This window comes from Danio aesculapii, chromosome 14 (assembly GCF_903798145.1).
Source record: "Danio aesculapii chromosome 14, fDanAes4.1, whole genome shotgun sequence".
NCBI lineage: Eukaryota > Metazoa > Chordata > Actinopteri > Cypriniformes > Danionidae > Danio > Danio aesculapii.
In genome coordinates this window covers 17,846,063-17,868,085 of record NC_079448.1, presented here as the reverse complement: position 1 = coordinate 17,868,085, position 22,023 = coordinate 17,846,063, and the positions used below count along the sequence as shown (strand labels likewise).

The 22,023-nt window shown below is 40.2% G+C and overlaps 1 protein-coding gene across 2 annotated transcripts in view; it reads right to left on the bottom strand.

The window, feature by feature from the left end:
* Positions 1 to 22,023, bottom strand: part of frmpd3 (FERM and PDZ domain containing 3) — a 225,112-nt gene that overhangs the window by 32,391 nt on the left and 170,698 nt on the right. Inside the window, exons 3-7 of one of the 2 annotated variants that reach the window (XM_056472194.1) lie at positions 20,185 to 20,294; positions 17,247 to 17,401; positions 7,779 to 7,881; positions 7,565 to 7,610; positions 6,649 to 6,753 (exon numbers count right to left, since the gene is read on the bottom strand). In XM_056472194.1, coding sequence (XP_056328169.1) covers positions 6,649 to 6,753; positions 7,565 to 7,610; positions 7,779 to 7,881; positions 17,247 to 17,401; positions 20,185 to 20,225 — 450 coding nt within the window. In that variant the 5' untranslated portion in view covers positions 20,226 to 20,294. Of the gene's footprint in view, positions 1 to 6,648; positions 6,754 to 7,564; positions 7,611 to 7,778; positions 7,882 to 17,246; positions 17,402 to 20,184; positions 20,295 to 22,023 lie in introns of those variants that run through there. The other variant, XM_056472195.1, reaches the window with a different exon arrangement.

Below are 22,023 nucleotides of genomic sequence, written 5' to 3'. Positions count from 1 at the left end.
ATACAACAATATTAACTACCTAACAAAAATAACACCTAAGATACATCAAATTATTCTAGATGTTTATTACTCAGCTCTGTCCATCTCCACTACCTCCTTATCAGCTGATGATTTGGCCTCATTTTGTACACAATAAAACACAAAAATAAGCAGTCGGTTTCCCAACACTTCTATCTTAATGTCCATCTTAATTCTCCATTAAACAACACCCTCTGAAAAAATAAATTCTCTTTCTTCTTACACCATACAGAAGAAGATATATTCAAATTTCTCCTCTCTGTCCATCCCACAACCTGCCCTGTCATTATTAACACAGCACTGGCACATTCCCAACTACTTTTAAGCAGGCCTGGGAAAAATTATTTATTTAATTTTGCTTAGCCTGCCAAAAACTGAACATGTCGTCTTTCAACATTTTTTTTCAAACCAACTAGGATCACCCATGATTACCCCATGTAGTTTGGTTTTTGAGGTGATCCTGGATGATTAGCTATCCTTCAAAGAGCACATTGCTAACACAGCTCAATCCTGCAGGTTGCACTCTTCAACATCAGAAAAACCAGATCCTTCTTAACTGATCATTCTGCACAACATCTAGTCCAAGCTCTTGTCATTTCAAGGCTGTATTCCCCTCTTGCAGCCTTAAACCTTTACAGATGATCCAGAATGCTGCAGCTTGTCTGGTCTTCAATGAGCCAAAGAGAGCCCAAGTAACACCTTTCTTTATCTCTGCATTGGTTATGGTTGAGGCTTATGTCGATTTAAAATCATTGATGCCTGCTCACAGAACAGCCACTGGCACAGCACCCTCCTACCTACACCTGCTTCTGAAGGTCTACAGTCCCTTTAGGAGCCTCTGGTCGAAGTGTGAGCTCCGTCTTGTAGTACCATCGCAGAAAGGCTCTGTCACTTTCTATACCCTTTTCATTCAATGTTCCATGCTGGTGGAATGATCTTCCCATTCCTACACAGATTGCGGATTCACTGGTATCCTTCTAATGAAAACTAAAAACCTATCTTTTCCGAGAGCACCTGAACTCCTGTGAATAAAACCAAGACCCCTCTTCTCTTCCCCACCTCACCAACCCCAAAATACTATAAATTCTGAGCGTGCCTCACACAGGTGAGTGGGCTTGACAAACCACCTGCAGAAACACTCTCTCTTTCTCTCTCTCTCTCTCTCTCTCAAAAAAGGAAAAAACCCATTGAAGCTAAGCAGGGTTTAACTTAGTTATTACCTGGATTGACCACATGGGAAATTTATACAGTTGTTGAAGTGGTGTGAGACCAATAGGGGTATTTAACCTATGGTGTGTTGGTTCTAATGTCCCAGCATAGTGACAGAGATCTTGTACTGTAAGAAGCACCACCTTATTCAGTTAATTTGAAATTAATTAAGCCCTACTCACACTGTGCATATCCAGCCATAATTTGATAGTTTTCAGACCTCCTTAAAATGGTCACTCTTTGTTATAATGCAGCAATTTGCTAAAATCATTCATTCATTCATTTTCTTTTCACCTTAGTCCCTTTATTAATCCGGGGTTGCCACAGCGGAATAAACCGCCAACTTATCCAGCACATGTTTTACTCAGCGGATGCCCTTCCAGCTGCAACCCATCTCTGGGAAACAACCATACACACTCATTCACACTCATACACTATGGACAATTTTAGCTTACCAAATTCACCTGTACCGCATGTCTTTGGACTGTGGGGAAACCGGAGCACCCGGAGGAAACCCACGTGAACATGCAAACTCCACACAGAAACGTCAACTGACCCAGCCGAGGCTCAAACCAGTGACCTTCTTGCTGTGAGGCGACAGTACTACCTACTGCGCCACTGCATCCCCATTTGCTAAAATCATTTAAGTAAATTTTTCCCTCATTAATGTACACACAGCACCTCATATTGATAGAAAAACACAGAATTGTTGACATTTTTGCAGATTTATTAAAATAATTAAAACTGAAATATCACATGGTCCTAAGTATCCCTGCATCCCTCCACCCTTTGCTGTGACACTCATATATTTAACTCAGGTGCTGTCCATTTCTTCTGATCATCCTTGAGATGGTTCTACATCTTCATTTGAGTCAAGCTTCGATTATACTGCAGCTGCACAGCTGTCTATAAAAGACCGTACAACTCACAATGCATGTCAGACTAAATGAGAATTATAAAGTCAAAGGAACTGCTTGAAGAGCTCAAAGAGAGAATTGTGGCAAGGTACAGATCTGGCCAAGGTTACAAAAAAATCTGCTGCACTTAAGTTTCCTAAGACCACAGTGGCCTCCATAATCCTTAAATTGAAGATGTTTGGGATGACCAGAACCATTTCTAGAGCCTTCTGGCCAAACTGAGCTATTGGGCGAGAAGAACCGTAATGAAGAAGGTAAAGAAGAACCCAAAGATCACTGTGGCTGAGCTCCAGAGATGCAGTCAGAAGATGGGAGAAAGTTGTAGAAAGTTAACCGTCACTGCATCTCTCCACCAGTTGGGACTTTATGGCAGAGTGGCTCGACACATGAAAGCCTGAATGGAGTTTGCTAATAAAACAACTGAAGGACTCCAAGATGGTGAGAAACAAGATTCTCTGTCTGATGAGACCAAGATAGTACTTTTTGGTCTTACTTCCAAGCCGTATGTGTGGAGAAAACCAGGCACTGCTCATTACTTGTCCAATACAGTCCCAATAGAGAAGCATGGTGGTGACAGCACCATGCTGTGGGGGTGTTTTTCAGTTGCAGGGACAGGACTGGTTGCAATCAAAGGAAAGATGAATGCAGCCAAGTACAGGGATATCCTGGATGAAAACCTTCTCCAGAGTGCTCAGGACCTCAGACTATGCCGAAGGTTTACCTTCCAACAAGACAATGACCCTAAGCACACAACTAAAGTAACGAAGTGGCTTCACAACAATTCTGTGACTATTCTTGAATGGCCCAGCTAGAACACTGACTTAAACCCAATTGAGAATCTTTGGAGAAACCTAAAAATGGGTGTTCATAAACCATTACCATTCAATCTGACAGAACTGGAGAGGATCTACAAGGAGAAATGGCAGAGGATCCCCAAATACAGGTCTGAAAAACGTGTTGCATCTTTCCCAAAAAGGGTCATGGCTGTTGCTACAGCTGTTCTGGATGGGCACAGTGCTAGCACTTTCATTAAAAGAAATTTCGGTTTTGAAGCTTACTAATTCTTAGTTAAGACACAATTATATATATATATATATATATATATATATATATATATATATATATATATATATATATATATATATATATATATATATATATATATATAATATATATAATTTTTTACCCCATAAGGAGCCAAGCAACCCTAAAGTGAAATTCCTAAAATTGCCCCTGGATGACATCAAACTTCGGATGAGTTTTCTTTCATGTCTATATTTGGCACGTCTTGATTGTCATTTTGTATGACATCTGTCTGTCTGACAACTGAGATCTAACAGTCTGACATGGGAATCATTTTTTTGCAGTCTGACAAGCCACAATTATATATATATATATATATATATATATATATATATATATATATATATATATATATATATATATATATATATATATATATATATATATGTTTCAATTGCACAGTATGAGTATGAATTCAGTTATTCAAGAACTTGAATTTCTGAGTCACTGACTTTGTACTTAAGAGTATTGTTAACTGACAATATATTTGAGTTCATATCAATACATTTTCAGTACATTATGCAGTGCATACACAATTTTTTTAATAGTTCCTATTTTCCTAATTTTTTTAAAGGGCTGATTCTGGTTTTTGAGTGTATCTTTTGTGATTTCCAGCATGTAGCCCTCACAGGCTGCTGGAGAGCACTTCCTGTATCATCCTGTATCATATTACAAATACTGTCATGCCTTGCTTCCTCACACCAGTTTCGATTCACCCTCTGATTACACTAACAAAGCTTTAGGACATTATCATTGATTACATGGACTTTATATACACCACTCTCACTCCAGTCCCCAAGACATTCAGTGCCAGTCCACCAGCTTACAAGATGGCTGCCGACAATCTACCTATGCGCAAGATGGCTGCTGTGTCTTCCAGCTCACAAACTGGCCATTGCTGCATCCCAATTCATGTACTATCCATCCTAAATTGTATTCTAAAATAGAATTAGAATGTCCCAAGCCATAGTACGTTGAAAAGAGTATGCCAACGGTTCCTGGATGGTTTACCACTATTTTTGGTAAAAATTCGAAGTGTAAAAGTGTCCATACTCTAACCACTAATGTCGCCCACAATATGTTGCACGTTGGACGTGAATTTGATTAGAACTACAAACTTGGGTAAAAAGTGTAAACAAACTACACATATGGTGGACATGCAAGACCAACCGTCAAGTAGTGAACCTTTAGTTTTTGGTTGTTTGAATGACTGTTAATCAATATTTAGCCAACTGGAATATATTTAAGCTGCATTTTCTATGTTATATTTCATCTGCAACAACAATGTGAACTTGTATCAGGATATGTTTGGACAACTTCTGAATGGTCACCACTGCCCGCCAAGCTACAGCTGCAAGAGCCGTCGATGCAGCTAACAGAGCCATCTGACCTGCCAGAGTTTCCTGATCCACCAATATCTCCTGATCCTGGGTCCCCTGATCTGCCTATGTTTCCTGACCCAGAGCCTCTTGACCCACTGCGATTGTCTGAACTGCCGGTGCCTCCTGACCTGTTGCTGCTTCCTGACTCAGAGCCTCCTGACCCATCAGGGTTGTCTGACTTGACGGTGTCTCCTGATCCAAAGCTTCTTGAGCCAGATCCTCCTGATCCACTGAAGTAGTCTGACCTGTGGGTGTCTCCTGATCCAAAGCCTTCTGACCCATAACCCCAAGATCTGCCTCAGCCCCACACTTCATGGCCTCTTCTGCTCCACGCTCCAGGTCCATATCTGCTGCATGGGCCTGGCCCTCCTTCCCTCCTTCATACAGCTGGAATACAAATCCCGTCATGCCTTGCATCCACAGAGATTTTAGTTCACCCTCTGATTACACTTACACAGCTATAGGACATTATCTCTGATTAAATGGACTATATACAGACCACTCTCACTCTCAACATTTGTTGAGTATTGTCTAGTGGTTGCATTCATTACAAAGTATTTCCTTGTTTTGACCTTTAGATTGTTCTTTTTTTTATCATTTGCCACCTGTCTTGACCATTCGCCTTTTACAAGGATTTCCACTCTTAAAATTATTTCTGTTGTTGTGATTGCTGGTTTTTGACCCCTGATCTGACTGCTCTTAATAAATACTGCATTTGGATCTAACCTCTTTCTTCACATCTCCTCGCTCGTTTGAAAATTGCAATATTGTAACATTATTACAATGCCTTTCTCCCTAGCTCCCCAGCACAAATGCTCAGATGACGTTTCAGTACGGCTGTGCTCCTTCACCAAGCAGCAGTGAGCTGCAGAGAGACTGCCAGCTGAATATTAGAGAGAAAAGGAGATGTGCATTTATTGTCTAAGATTCCTGTGCGAAATACTTTGATCTGCTGGTCTATATGTTCTATCACAAAAGTTACATTATACCAAAGACTACAGAATAGGGACTTTGGTTATACTCTCCATACACTCTGTTTATACACTCCAGTGGACCTGTTTTCCAGGGGCTTCTGGGAGGAGTCTCTTATATATATATATATATATATATAAATATATATATATATATATATATATATATATATATATATATATATATATATATATATATATATATATATATATATATATTCAATATTTGTTTTTGTAGCAGTCATTTGACTACACATATGTTCAAGAAAACGGAACATGTATGGTTTGTAAAATAGTCACGGATGCTCATGAATATGGCAATGATAATCATTTTAGACATAATCTGATGACACATTGTTTAGGGAGCTAGACAGTTTACTTTATTCCTCTCCCAATTAAACAGACACCTACTTTCAAGTGTTTTGTGAGTAGTTTGCAAGTGTGTATGCGTGACATTGCAAGGCATATTACAATGGTGATGTTATTGTTATTTTGCCCTTCCCTGCCCCCCAATCATTTCAATTTCTATAACCAAGATTTGGGCTGGACAACAATGCATGTAGTCCATTGAGCCATTCATTTTAGTTCTAATCTCCCTTTGGAATGGTTTTGGATATTTGTTTTTTTTATCTTTTTTTATGCTTAAACATATATACACTCCACACTGACTAAAACATTCTAAATAGCTTAATAAGACCTGTTTAAAAAAACACCAAATATAATTGTGAAAGTACATATAAAATTGATTTAAGTTCCACTTAAGTGTTTTTAAAAACATTGAAAAGTTGAACTAATCGGTTTCAATATAATTGTACAATGTGATACATTTCAAATGAATTACAAATCAATTGCACTTAAGTGGCAAAAACATTGCACTAAGTTTACAATTATGTGAATTAGTTTATAATATATCAATTGCACAATAAGTGCCCCTTATAAAAGTGTGCTAAAGTGCACTTTTTTTGCAAAGGGTGTCAGTTGGTGTTGTGCTGGTCTCATTCAGCACAAAAGCTATGTTAGTACAGATATGACTGGGGTGTGATGTGAGCAAGAGGCAGCAGCACATACTGAGTCTGGGTCGCTGATGGACACTTGCTCAGAAAAGCGCACTTTGGGGGGATTGGTTCGCAGACGAGCTTTCTTGGCTGCACTTATGAAGGCAGACTTAGGTGACTAAGGAAAGACAAAGGGAGGGAGGGAAGGAAGAAAGAATAGACATGAAAACAGAGGTTAAGAATAGTTCATTTGAGAATAACATTTTGAATAATTTAATGATGTAGAATTTATACAAATAATAGCAAACATCATTTTGTAAGATAAATATATATTTTTTGCCATTTGTATGCTAAAAACAAACAAACCAATAAATAAATAAAAATAGGGCTTAATTCTTAATTCTAGATAGACTTTGAAAATACATATTTAGCAATTTTGAATATCATGTAAAGTTTGTCTTAATTTATATAAAATTATACATTTTTACTGGAAAACAATAACAAAATATGGATTAAAAGACTTTTAGCATTGTATGTTTGAAATTAGTGTATACATTTTGAACAATCTGTTCAAAAACATCATGCATTGCTTTGACCTAGAAAAGCATTGTAAATAGAATGGGCACTTTTGAAATTTTATTAATAGTTAACTTAAAGTTTTGAGTTCTGTTATAGTGCATGCCATATGGTGGCATGGTTTATTCTGTAGCTTGGTCCTTTGTCCCATTTGAGCTCACTCCACTAGTTGATCAGAATCATGTATGCCTTAAAAGAGACATTTTACAACTGAGTTTTAGTGTCAATATATTATATGTATAGTAATTATGTAACAGATGCAAAAAAGCAAATAGTGTTTTTAAAGCTGCACCTGATTTTCAAAAATAAATTCCAGCAAAAATGTACAGAAATAAAACTGAATAATAGTTTGACACTGAGAAATATTGATTTAATATATTTAAGACTGGAGAAGATCTAATGTTGTGAGCTACCTGTTGTGGTTGCAGCACAGTGAGAACAATCGAGTCCCTGCAACACCTGCAGAAAAATATAGTTTAGCAAGCAAGCAGCAGCATATAAAATGAGTTGTCTTATCTGAGGTTATTTCTCTTATCTGATGGAGACACAAAGCACAAAAAAAATATATAAAGCACAGTCATGCTTCCAGAAGAGGCCCTTCCTTCTGGTGAAAGTAAAGGGTGTTACCTTACAAGGTCTATGACTTTCTCCCGGGGAACGTCGCTCACAAGTTCCTGGTTTATGGCTAGGATCTGATCTCCGGGATAAAGCTTGCCACTTGATGGTCCGTCTGTATTGGAGACATGTCATAAACTTATGTGCTCGATAGAGTTGTCTTCTTTCATTTTTCCTTAAATTATATATAATTTATATAATTCACTAAAATATTTTAGTCACACTTATTTCTTATAATAATCAATTGATTTGCATTGAAATAAGTATATTTCAATACTGATTCTCTCGCAAGAAATTGTTATATAAAAAAAATTACAAACTGACCCTCTCATGTTTCGTGTGATTGGCTGTTTGCAGCATGTTTCAAACTTTCAGCTGCATGCTGCCCAGGGTTAATCACAAACTCTGGGTTGAAACATCTAGTTATAAAACAACTTAACCTGATCTAGACCAAGCAACTCATAGTTTGTTCAACTTGTTTTGTGCAACAGACCTCTAATGCCCCAAGTGAGTGGCTTAACGCTCTGAACTAACTCCTAAAACATACAGGGAGAGCTGGGTCTCATATAAAACAGACAACACAAAAGACACAAGAGACAAAAGTAGAACACAAAGAAAGACTGAGCCCAAGACCCTGCAACTGGACACACTGGGGTGACTGAATCAAGATTGAACACAATGGCAGGGAACAAACAGGCTAATAAAAGGTTAAACACAGGTGTAGGCAATGAAGGGCAAATAAACAATATACAGAGCATGTTTGAGGTAGTGGAGCAATCTGGAGGAGTGGAGAGGTATCAATGGAGGGCAAGAAGAAAGTGGCCCTTGCTGGCCAGGCTTAGAACAGATCTCAAGAGATGAGATCCTCCTCTACAAACAACTCTTGATATTCCCCTGGTGGTCTCCCATGGCATGGTGAAACTCAGAGATGAGGACGGAGTCCAAGATTTCCCAAGACCTAACTTACTCTTCTGGACCATAACCCTCATAATACACTAGATATTGCATCTATCTCTGTACCCAGCAACAGCTGAGTAGATTGAAGACTGTGTATGCAAGTTTACTGTTGTAAGAAGCCAACAACTTGTTTTAAATAGGAAACACAACAACAGGAGGAGTCAGGTGACTGGATTAATCCTCCAATGGATGTTAATGGGGCTAATGTATCAAGGGACCATTATTCAGGATTCCAGAAAGGTAAGGTCCCGGGTTGGAAGCCACACTCTTTGTCCTGGGTAGAATGAGTGCCCTGCTCTCTGGAGAGGAGTCCTGTCTCCATTTTAGTTGAGCTGCTTTTACTAAGACAGGCCAAGCCTTCTGCAAGTATTGTAAGATTCAATTATATTCATCCTTATTTCTGAAGCACTTTTAGAAAAAAAAAAAACGTAGATCAATCTGGCTTGTAAAGAACTGCTCTGTTGAGAAAAACTGTATCAAACAATACCATAGGAAAATTAGCAAATCTGGCAGACTTTTAAGCTATTCTAAAATTAAAGGGGTTCTATTTGACCCTTTTTTACAAGATGTAGGTTAAGTCTTTGGTGTCTCCAGAATCTGTTTGTAAGATTTGTAGCTCTAAAGACCGAAACAGGAAGTTTCCTAAATATTTTCTGAAATGATGAGTCAGACACAAATGCCGTTATAAATTTTGCAGTACACACACATTCACATACACCACACGTTTAACTTTGCACTATTTTTGCATGTGTACTTGTGGCTAATGTGGCAGGTTACAGGTTAATAAGAGCAGGTCATTTGTAACTCTTAGGAGTGCTGTTCTGTTGTGTTATTTCATACATGCTCTGAATCCTGATAGCAATTTCTCACAAATATTGTTTCTATGTATGAAAGAACATAGATAGGGTTTCTATTCTAGTATCTAGTATTATTATTAAAGTAGTATCTTTAATAGAAAAGGCAGGTTTGAAATGGGTCCTTAATTTACTAATTCTTTCTAAAAGTTGCATTTTTTAATAAGTAGGTTAATGACAGCTAGTTTAAAGTTTTAGGCACATATCTAAAAATTAGGGATGAATTCCAAATGTTACGAACCGGTTCTGCAACAATTGTTTTAATGATTTGGTTGGTATGGGATATAACAAAGACATTGTGGATTTTACCAGTTTAGACATGTCTTCCTCTTGTATTGCTGAGAAATGGAAAAGTCTTAAATGTATACATTAATGATCCACAGTGCTTCAATTGTAATGACAATGTAGGAGATTGATGGTGCTTATTATATCTCTGATATTATCAATCTTGCATGTAAAAAAAATGAAAAAAATGCTTGCTGATGCTTTAAATTTAGTTTGATTGGCCACTGTATTGTGGGTCGTGTTTGTTCCCCTTCAGGGGAACTTCGACGTGTGTCTCCACACTTTGGGGGTTTGCCAGATGACCGATCACTCTGAAGAGTAAGGAAACGGGTCAATGAATGCCAATGAGTTGGCTGAGCTCGGCTCCGCAGGTGCCGGTAATTAATCATTAGTCAAGTATATAACCAGCGCATGCAGAGCAAGCAGTTAAAATTTATGCTTCAAAGCCTCATAGAGCGACTGAAGACATAACATCTGCTAAGCTGAATCCAGAGAGATCAAGTTTCATATATCCAGTGTGATAACGCAAGCAGCTGCGGTCGAGCTGGGTAATTCCCCTGTCCTTGGGCCTTTTGCTGGGTACTTCTAAAAAAGTAGTCTAATAAAAGAGCAGTTTTCCCCAACACGGTCAAGCAACACGTCTTTTTCAAGACGCTGTTCTGACTGTGCGTTTCTGAATGTTGTGTTTCCTGTGTCCATCTGAGATCGCGGTTTGCAAGCCACCCCTGTTGCTCTCCGTGAAAGCAGTTAGCACGTAGGTAGATCTGAGGATCACAGTGGGCGTTTATCCATCGCCTCTGGGCGCGCGGACCTCACATTCCTCCACAGCATGTCCTATGCAAGCTTCGAGCATTTTTTTGGTTCATCCCTCGGTATGCCCGTACCTCCGCTTCATGACACCAGAGATCAGATGCCCGTTGTGACATCGGAGGGCAAGCTGTTATGTTCAGATGACAGACCGAACTCGCTACCACCCTATGGGGTGCAATGTGTGGTCACGGTTCTTTAGTCGGACATAATGGCTGCACTTCCAGAGCTGCTTCGGCGGCTGGCTTGTCCCCCAGTCTCACTGCCGGACCGACTAGAGGTATATATAAAATATATATATAAGATTAATATTCCCAGGATTTACCCAGGAGTCCTTGGTAGTGAGAGATCAGCCTTGCGCGATGGAGCAGGCTGTCTGCACAGGCTGTTCCTTGCCAGGAGCTATCTTCTCGCGTCTCCAAGACACTCTGCCATCACAGCCCATTCCACTGGCTAAAGTCCCAGGTTGCTGTTAAGTTTGGTAATTGGACCGCGAAGCGACCCTGAGGCCAGCCCACTTGGAGAAGAGGAGAACCGTTTTTTTCCCCAGTGGAAGGCCGGGGATTCCCCCTGCAGATGAACATTGCAATACAAGAAACAGCTTGTTTTTCCTCCCTCCGGGTGTGGAAGCCCAAATGCTGCCAGCATGGGAAACGCTGCCTCCCAGCTCTCAGCTTTGGTGCACTTCACCACAGACTTTAAGGGCATCAGAGGATAAGCTCCTTTCTCTCGTACCTGCAGCCTCTTCGAGGGATCCTGGGAAGAAGGTAAGCATCAATCTCAGTGAACACTCCCCATCCCGAAGCTGCCCCACTGTGGGTGTGTCAGCGATTGTTCCGGTGATACTGCTCATTTGGACTCGTAGTAGCTCATGCGGACGGTCAGACTTGGCTATGTGAGTGTATTTAAAGTGGTCATTGCCATGCCACCCCTGTCTCGTGCGAAGACATTGTTGTCCTCCTGGTACAATTGAGCCGGTCTCTCCAGCCAAGATGGAGAGCGGGTTCAATGCCTGCACTTTATCGTACCCAGAGATCGGTGGGTTATAACCAATCCTATCTGCGCGTTTTGATCTGTTATACTTTCAGGATGCCAGTCAAGATGCTCATGCAGAAATGCATCCCCCATTGGGTCCGTCCATAGGATTGGTTGCAGATATAGACCTGAAGGAGGTTCACTTTATGTTTCGTTCTCTCTCTCCTCATTCTGTTTTTTCCAGTGTGCATCGGGGGCCGAGCATGGCAGTACAGGGTCCTCCCTTATGGGCTCTCCCTGTTTCCATGCGTGGAGGATGTCCTGTGCCTCTTTGGCGCACGGGCATCTGCATTTTTGGCTATTTACTGATTGGCTTTTTTTTGCCTTTGAACTAGTCGATTATGCACAGGGACCTGGTGTTCCGGCACCTCAACCTGTTGGGGTTTCGGGTCAACCGAGAAAGCAGGCTCTCCCTCGGGCAGTGTTTCTCTTATCTCGAGATAGAGCTCTGTCTGCCCTGTCCAATACAATTCGGCAGATTACAGTGGTCTCACTGATTTTAGAGGCTGCGGGGGCATATGACATTTGTAGCCTCTATCACATTGCTCAAATTGATTATGAGACCACATCCGCGCTGGCTTTACGATTGGTCCCCAGATTGGGCATGGCACATGAAGATGCACCAGGTAACCATTACTCTGCTGTGTTGCCGCATTTTCAGTCCCTTGATGGACCTTGCCTTTTACGGACCTGGGTGCCAATAGAACAAGCGTCCAGTCATGCGGTCACTCTGACAGGTGCTTCCAGTACGGGCTGGGGGGCTGTGTATATCAAGCATGCAGGTTCGTAAACCAGACTTAGGTTGCATTGGCATTTCAATTGCCTGGAGCTGTTGGCAGTGTTCACCGGTTCCTACCAGTGCGGGAGTAGAAACACGTGTTGGTTTAGGATGGTCAGCACGGCTGCAATAGCGTAGATCAACCGTTTGGGTGATGGGCACTCCCGCCACATGTCTCAGCTTGCTTGCCATCTGCTCCTCCGGAGTCATGCATTGAAATCGCTGTGTGCCGTTCATATCCTGGATGAGTTTATATTGTGATGGCCATCCCTGAAAATTTCACCCCGGGGGAAGAACTTTCTCTCTGGGACAGGGCACCCTCTGGCACCCGTGCAGGGTTCTGAAACCTCCATGGAGGGTTTCTAGACAGAGCGCAGAGGACTTAGGTGACCTACTAGTTCAGTGTTTAACACCACCACTCAGGCTAGAGGACCCTGTATGAGGCATCTCTCTGAGAAGAACCCCAGACATGCCAGAGTAGTGTAGCTGGAGCATAGGCTGTCACCACACACCAGCTATTGGCTATTAGACATCCAGCCATTGAGTGATGAGAGTCTACTATATATCTTGTCACAAAGGTAAGCGGGCAGGAAACCAAATAATTTTTTGTGATCTCTGACTGATGTAGCCATACAAAATGATTTACAATATGATAGGGCACATGTGAGGGGCAACAAGACTAGTGCAAGTAAATAAACTAAGATGCACATAGAGGAGTACAGACATGAGCCAACAAATAAACTGCAAAGCGAAAACTAGGAATAAACTAATTCCTTGCCACAAGCAAAAAGGCTGTATGACATTGAGTTTGTTGCAAATAAGGTGCTTGAGAAAACAATCCAAAGTTGGGCTAAAAACAGACTAATAATACTTACAACAGTAGGCTCTTTACACAAGAGCAAATGTGAGCTGAGATAATAAGACGATGTGGTCATGGTAGAGATGTAAAATGAGCTAAAGATGGGCTTAAACAGGCCAATAATACTAATAATAAAGCTGTTAGTAATATATAAAGAAGTAGCTGCAATGCTACCGCCTTGTGCTCACAATACATGAGCAGGATTTTTGGCACAGCCAAACGAGCTATGTGGCTGCTGAGACATCAATAATTGACACCTGTCCTGCAACCAAAAGAGGAAGGAAGCCATACAAATTTTAAAATGGAGACATGTCTAAAGAAGAGCGGTAAAGGGTATTGTTAGCAAAGCCTAGCCCAGATTTGTCAAGAGCTCCATGTGGATTGGGTTTTAGCGACCGGACACCCCTTCAGGCATCTCTGACCAGGCAGCATCTTTTCAATCAGCTGATTTACTCTCTTGGTCTGACCATTCGACTGGAGATGAAAGCCAGAGGAGATGCTTATAGAGGACCCAAATGAGCAACCAACAGCACCTAGTTTTCCCATGTGGTCTCCCATCCAGGTACTGACCAGGCTCAGTCCTGCTTAGGCTCAGTGAGTAATCGGTCTTGGGCTGCTGGGTGATATGGCTGCTACTTGATACTTGATACTTGACCACAGAAATATCCTCCTGTAATGTCTGACCTTTGTATGCTTGATGCAAAGTAAAGTGATCATTGGCTATATTGTTCAGAATTGTACAGAAGTCTATCAGGTTAAAAACCTATATGTATGATATGGTCTACGAAGTCTGTGCGAGTGTTAAAGCATGCTTCTGCTGATGAAGCTGCAAAAGTATCTTCAGTAAACTTTCTTTGAATGAATCTTTGACTCCGGCTCTTATTCATCTGACACATGAGTAATTTTTGGGTTAAAACTGTTGGTTCTCCAACAAGGTCACCAGGTAAGTGTTCAGACTAGCAATGGAATCAGTGCAGAGGTTTGCCGGTTACTGGGGTCCCTGCGGGTATCGGTCTTGTGCTCCTGACTCAATGACCACAACAACCATCTGCTCCGGATATGGTCCAGATTGACAATTATGTCTTCCTCGAGTTATTGAGAAATAAACAGATTAACATGAGGATAGATGCCATTTTATTTAGTGTTTTTTTTTGTGAAGCGTTCACAGCTCTGGTTGTCTGATTAATGCAACCTAACAATGCTTTACGGAATTTTAATATCAACGTTATATGTTTGTGTTTTATGTGTATGCTAATGCAAAGAGATGTGTCTTTAGTCTATATTTAAACTGACAAGGTGTTTCTCACTCCTGAACTCTGCTAGGAAGCCTATTCCACAATTAAGGTGCCAGCTATGAGAATATTCTACCGCCTATAGTCCACTTTCTTACTTCAGAAATAATCAATTGCCCAGAATTAACAAAGCGTAGTAGAGTTGAGTGTCTGTAATACACCAGGAGCTCATTCAAATACTGGGGAGCTAAGCCATTCTGGACTTTGTAAGTACACAATAAAATTGATAATTTACACTATGTTTAATAGAGAGCCACTGCAATGCTGACAGAACTGGAGTAATATGATATTTATTTTTTCTAAAAAACACTACCAGCTGCATTTTGAATCAGCTGAAGTTTTTTAATTAGTGCTACAGGGCAACCACCTACTAACGCATTACAATAGTCTTACCAAGAATTCAAAAAGTGGGTGGAAGTAATGATTTTGATAGATATGCTGTTTCAACCTTGGTGGTCTTTGCCAACCTTGGTGGTCTTTGGTGGTCTTTTGCCAAACAAAGAAGAAACCAGCCCTTCTGGTGATGTGGAAGAATTACTGTACTCACTTGACTATAGCTAAACTTTCATGTCTGGGGAAAGAAGAGAGTCTACCTGGAGGTGACCTAGTACCTGGAATAAGATCAATGGCACAGTTGTATTTTATGCGGCAGGGGGCAGGGTGGTGGCAGCTTGGTTCATGCTTGGTACAAGATCTTGACAAGGTCAGTGTATTCCGGGGGAACTGGGGGAAGCTGAGGTGAGGGTTTAATATTGGCTGGATCTATCCTTGGATTGGCTAGGATCTTTATAGATGAAGCCTTGGTTTGAAGAAGGAGTTTTCTCAGGATTAACTGGCAAGGATTGTGGGAAGACCTCAAGTTGCTTGTGAGAACAGCAGAAAGCAGTGTCAAAGACCAGAGATTCAGTTCAACCAGTTTAGTTACATTTTTTCTGACAATTCCACTGGACAGGGTCTAGTTGTTGGTAATTAACAGTCAAGTCAAGGAAAACTGAGGATGATCAAGAGCTTAGGAGTGTGAATCTAAAAGAATTGTATGAGTTCTTTGTGGTGGTTCCTTGCAGTGTTATTGAGGGATTTCTTGAGAGTGGCTGCTGAGTCAACAAAAGGGCAGACTTGGTGGTGTAGACCACGCTGGGAGATTGTAACACTGAGCTTTGAAGCCTGAGGTAGTAGAGCAAGGGAAGGCTGGTGTTCTTGCCCAGATTCCCTAAAACCTGAACAAGTCTTTTCCTGAAAGCTCAGGACAGTCATTTTGAAATTATCTGAATTTTCCCAGTAAAAACAGCATCTTTTCCCCATCCATTGGTTATGCTCAGCCTGGATATTTGAGTTCAACACGCCTGCATAGGTTTTGTAAGTTGATTATGGTGGCAGACTTCAATGAAATTTTAGTAGAGCTGACAGCATGGAGTAAACTAGACTGCTTCTGGGATTCTGCCTTTTGTTCTCTAAGCCAGTGGTTGATTCAGATGCCCACTTCAATGAGGGACTTAATAGCAGGGGGAGGCTCTTGGAATGGTATATCATTGAGTTCTAGGGACAAGTCATGGCAGAATGCCCATTCATTCCCATCTACTCTCAGTAGCTAGGGTTCTTAATTCAATGGCATACTCAGCTGTGCAACAGTGTCCTTGAGTCAGGTTAAGCAAGTGCAATTCACAATGTGGTGGCAACTCCCACAAGTGGTGGCAATCTCCACAAGTTGCTAGGTGTCTAATACTTTTTTTTTACCTCCTTGGTGAATGCTTACTGTTTGAAATTAGTGGTGAATTCTGGTCACACTTTCTCAGGACCACTTTGGTTGGTAACTTGGGTTCCAAAGAGAGTGCCACTAAGATTCTAGAAGGTGGAACAGATGACTCAGAAGGTGTAGGATGTCAGCTTGATCAGAAAGAGCTGTCAGAATGTGTTGGAAGGTGGTAAAGACTCTATAGAAATTAATGTTTTAGTCCTGCTGTGAGCCCCAGTCTCTAGTGTCCCAGATGAGTGTCTTGACTCACTGAACTTACTCCTTGATGAGTAAACCAATTTGGAGAAAAAACTTAAGAGCCTGGAAACTTCTGTCAATTAACATAAAAAACATAAAAAAATATTTTAAAATGTCTTTACATGAGGAAAACTGAAGAGATACAAAATAAACAGAGGTTCTTCTCACACAGGCAAAACAAAACACAGGGTCAAAAGCAAACTAGAAACAAAGATTTAACTTAGGATCGGGCAACAAGTTTGGATGATTGGCTCAAGACTGAACACAATAGCAGTGAACAAACAAGCATATAAAGTGTCAAACAGGACTAGTGAATCAAGGACAAATTAACAATGTACAGAATATGGTCAGGGTAAGGATATCAATGAGAAGAGTGGAGAGGTATCAATGTAGACGGCACAAGAAGAGCTATCCCTGCTGGCCAGAAGGAAAATAGGCCTTAAAAGTTGAGATCATTAAACTAACAGAAATTCGTTTTTGTAAATGTATCTAAATGTGATTGGTTAAATAAATGAATATATTTGGAAGTAAAAACCTTTTTTAAAAAGAAGGAGATTTGCTGGTACAACAAAATTAAATAGTAACATCTGGCCCAAAGCCCCTGACAGAGATTCATGTCTTACCCACAGAGACAGAGCGTACAACGACAGGCCGTTCACTGCCAGCAATAAAACCGAAGCCGTGGCTTGGATGACGTTGGATGCAAACCTCTCGAGTTGAGCCAGGAGTCAGGCTATCACTGTCCATTCCATCTTGACCATCTTCTAACATCACAGAGCTAAGAAATAAGACATCATATATATTGGGTGGGTAAAACAAACTATAAATTGATGTTGCAAGTAAACACCTATTTTACTGTCAAAAATTTAATTCAAAATTTAAAAACTAATTGAGCATAATTTTTTCTAAATCTGACAATTACAGTTTTCCTCTGCATCTTATATATCATGATACACTCTCAGCAGAAATAAGTTCACAAACTGTCACTGGGGTGGTACCTTTTCAAAAGGTACACATTTGTACCTAAATTCTGATAGGTACAAATGTGAGCCACTTGAGTTATTGATATCGCACTGCTGGCTAACTCATGGCCTGAACAAGATGAAATTAAGCCATTTATCAAATCAAGATATCTTAAAACATACTTGAACTATTTTTGAAACAGTAAACATTAATATGGCTGTAGCCTAATGTAGCCTAAAATAAATATTATGTGTTTTATAAAATATGGCCCAGTTATCTTAAAAAGTAAAATATGGCACAGTAAGCACTAGTTAATATTGGTATGAAGCTAAAGTGGCCCTAAAATGAGGTCTAGTTTTCCAAAAGCATATTAGAGGTAGCTTTGGCAAATATTTTGGAGGAGTAAGTACTGGCTGGTGCTTGACCATATATGATGCGCAAATGAGGACCAGTTACTGAAAACGTGAAAACCAGTAACAAAAACATATCTGGAACAGTTCTGGTAAAGTAGGGAACATTAAGCACTGACTAATGTGAGTGTGAGCATTAAGTGGCCTTTATAGGATGCCACAGGTTCTATTTTTCCATAATTTCTGTGTTAGTTTGGCCAAAGATGTGGCAAAGTAAGCACTTCCTAATGCGTGGTGTAATCCTAAGATTGCATACACGTTTTATCAAATGTGGCCTACTTTGTACATCAAACCACGGGAAATTTTAAATGTTTGGCAGTAGTTGTTACATTTTTCACACATCCGATAACAACAGAGACAATTAAACATCAACTCTAATTGCTTTAAGGGGGAGGAACAGGTTTCTTTAACAGACGTATTAAACAGAATCATAGCATGAGTATGACATAGTGAAGTGATGTAGCAAGTAAACAATTCAAGTCAAGAAGGACCACAGAGAGGCTGGCTGTATTTTTGCTTCATTTTTCAAATATTTGATAATGATATGGATTATTTGATTACAGACATATTTGCAGGAGTGAGTCCCTCCCTGGTGAGTGACAATTAGTGGTATTAAACACTGCTTTGTTTACTTATTCCACACATGTGTCAAAAGTTCTGGTTTCCTGTTGTGAACGAGAAAATAGACTACTGCAACCCACAGGTGTGGAAAGACACATCCTCCCAAACAGGTGCAGAACACACACTTTTGTTTCAGTCAGCTTTAGGCCCCTTTTACACTAATACGTTTTAGTTTTAAAACGCATAAGTTTTGCTACGGTTACGCCATTCGTCCACACTACGCCAGAGTTTTTGCGCATCGAAAACGGAGCGTTTTGAAAAAGCTGAAGAGGTAGTTTTCATTTTAAAACGCTGCTGCTCTGTCTCAGTGTGGATGGGGGAAAACGGAGACATCTGAAAATGGAGGCGTGGCTGCAGACATTTGCCTATCTGATTGGGGCTTTTTCCTCAATATTAAGTAGCCTACACACAGTTCAGTCCTGCATCCTCTCCTTCAGTTAAGACTTCACAAGTTTTATATGGAAAACAATCTCCCAAGGACACGTTTGGTAAATCTTCAAAGGGAATAGTGTACTTTATGACTTCATTCACGTCATCCATAATACATTGTTTCACAATCTTAACAATAAAACGAATACATGATATAAGGAACTGATATTTTCATTTTGATATTAGCAACAAACAGCAGAAATGTTGAGGCATCATGCTGCATATATGACCGTCACCTTCACTGTATGCATATTTATAACAAAACAAAGCCTGTAACATTTCTGCCTTCTTTCATTTTCATTGAAAATACAACCATACCCTCTCTTTTGCTGAATATCAGTTTTAATAATCAATAATGGCCGTTATAAAAGTACAAGGTACAATAATTTTATACATTATAGGAAATAAAGGCAAGCAATCAGTCAATACACAGAATGTACATGGTTACATTAATTATTAACTTATCTTTGCACTCAGCCAAAACACGTTACCTAATAGATTCAAATAGACCAAAGTCGGGGAATATGTCGTTAGATATAGAAAACAAGATGAATCAAATATCATGCTTAACAAATATGGTGAGATTAGATCCAGCAGTAGGTCCTTGATGAACAGTCCAAGGAGCACAGCTCTCATCTGGCTAGATATGCTGCAGCGCATGCCAGAGTCTGTGTGTGGTCACGTGATGTGCGTTTTCAGTGGTGTGGTGTAGACGGAGAGTTGTTCAGAAACACTGGGTGAAATGCTTGTGTGGACGCGGATCGTTTTCATTCTAAAATGCTGTTTAAAACTAAAACGTACTAGTGTAAACAGGGCCTTAGTTTGCTTAGTGTGCTCATGGGTAACTTTTTGGTCCAGATGGAACGAGAAGAGAGCCAACGCAAGGCAACAATACAGTTGAGTTGGAGTCTGCTTGGTGTGTCCCAGCCTTTAAGTACAAATGTGTACCTTTTAAAAGTGAACTGCTCCAGTGACAGCTTTGGTATTTTGTTTTTTGAGAGTGTCAACGCTTTGTGCCATTTTTGATTAAGTGCTATGTAAATGAGACATTCCCATTGTATGTGGAAAGAAAAAATATAATGGCACTTTTGGGTTGCAAATTTTTTATTTAATATAAAAGGATTATTGATGACTCCACCTGTCATATTCCTCTGTGTGCCCATCCTGGACCCGGGCCATCCCCTGAAAGGAGAGAACTTGATTGTGTAAACTGCTTCAGGGGGCTGGTTATGTTTTGTACACATTCACCTGGGTGGAAAGAAGAATGTGAAAAATAACAGATAATTTTTTATCAGTTTGTTATGTCTAAATAAATAAATAAACACTCAATAAATAAATGAATCAATCAGTCAGGCAAGGAATACAAGAACACTTTTACTTTGCTATATTTAGCATTGGTGGGAATTATTGCAGTCTGGTGGCAGGCCTGGATTGGCTAATTGGGAGGAAAGGGATAATATGTGATCGCCTCAGTTGCCTTTTTTCAAGTTTCAGATTTTAAAAGAGTGGCAGACTTCAGTTCCTCTCTCTCTTTCAGTGCATTCTTCAATCCACAGACTGCAGTGACACAGCAAGTGACTCAGAACATAAACAGTAAACAAGTTCAGCTAACAAAAAAGGTCCCAGGGCATCCCCTAAATTGCCTATTGCAGCCTAACTTGCTAAGTGACTACTCATGGACATTAAACACTTTTAAAACATACAGGTGTTTCATGTCCATGAATAAAACATAAAACACATTTTAATTTGCTAATAAGTTGTATGTAACTGAAAATTTAACCCGTATAGCTTATATATGAATGTTTCAAACTTGTATCTGTTCCTATGTTCTTATATGATCTTTTTTATATTTTTGCTAAATAATATATTTACACATTTGAATTTTCATCTGAACTCATTTATTCTGAATCTGTCCATTCATCCATCCATCCATCTATTGCTACTTATCCAGGGCCGGGTCGTGGAGGCAACAGTCTCAACAAGGAATCCCTTAATTCAGGACACTTCCTCCAGGTCCTTCGGGAAGATTCCAAGGCATTCCCAGGCAAGTAAAGACATCGTCTCTCCAATGTGTTCCTGGATCTTCCCCTGGGCCTCCTCCCAGTGAGAGAAGCTTCCTATGTAAACATCTTGAAGGCACCCGAAACAGATGCCCAAGTCACCTCATCTCACTCTCAGTGCTCTCTTAACAGTTCCTCCTATTTGACACAGCTCCTTACCCTATCTCTGAGGGTGTGCCTTGCCACTCTGCAAAGAAAGCACAATTTAGCTGCTTGTATCTGAGATGTTGTCCTTTCAGTCATGAGCTTTGGGTCATGATAGATGACAGTAGGAAAGTAGATTAACCAAAAAATGAAGAGCTTTCTTTTTTGGTTCAGTTCCTTTTTTATCTCAAATGAATGGTAAATGGACTGCATTGCTGCTACTGCTGCACCAACAACTGTTAAACCCAATGGATTCATAGCCTTTGTCTGTTTGTTCCTCACCAGAAGGGAGTTAGAATGAGCCACAGTGACCTGGAGAATGGACAGGTTGACTTTTTTCACTGTCAACACTTTCTCAATCACTTTAGAGTGGTGTTCAAACATCTTGCTAATACCAAGAATGTTGGTAACAGCTACTCTGACTCATGAAAGACAAAGAGACTGGGGGCTTTGAAATTTGCACTCACGCAACTCAGACAAATTGAATGGAGTACACACTGAAGCTGTTATTTTTAAGGGATCTCAGTCAAGAACTGCAATCTAAGCTGGCTTGTTGAAACAAAACAAAAAAAATCATTTGAGTTAGGATATTGAGATTGCAATCCAAGTTGAAAATCTGATTCGAAGACTGTTCATTCAATACTCTCCTACTCTCAAGTTCAGAATGGAGAACCATCTGTATTTTTACTGTGGACAAGCAGGTCACTTGAAATCCTGCACATATTTCTCCCAATTTCCATGTCTCATTGGTGGTCCATGTAAGCAGTCGAGAG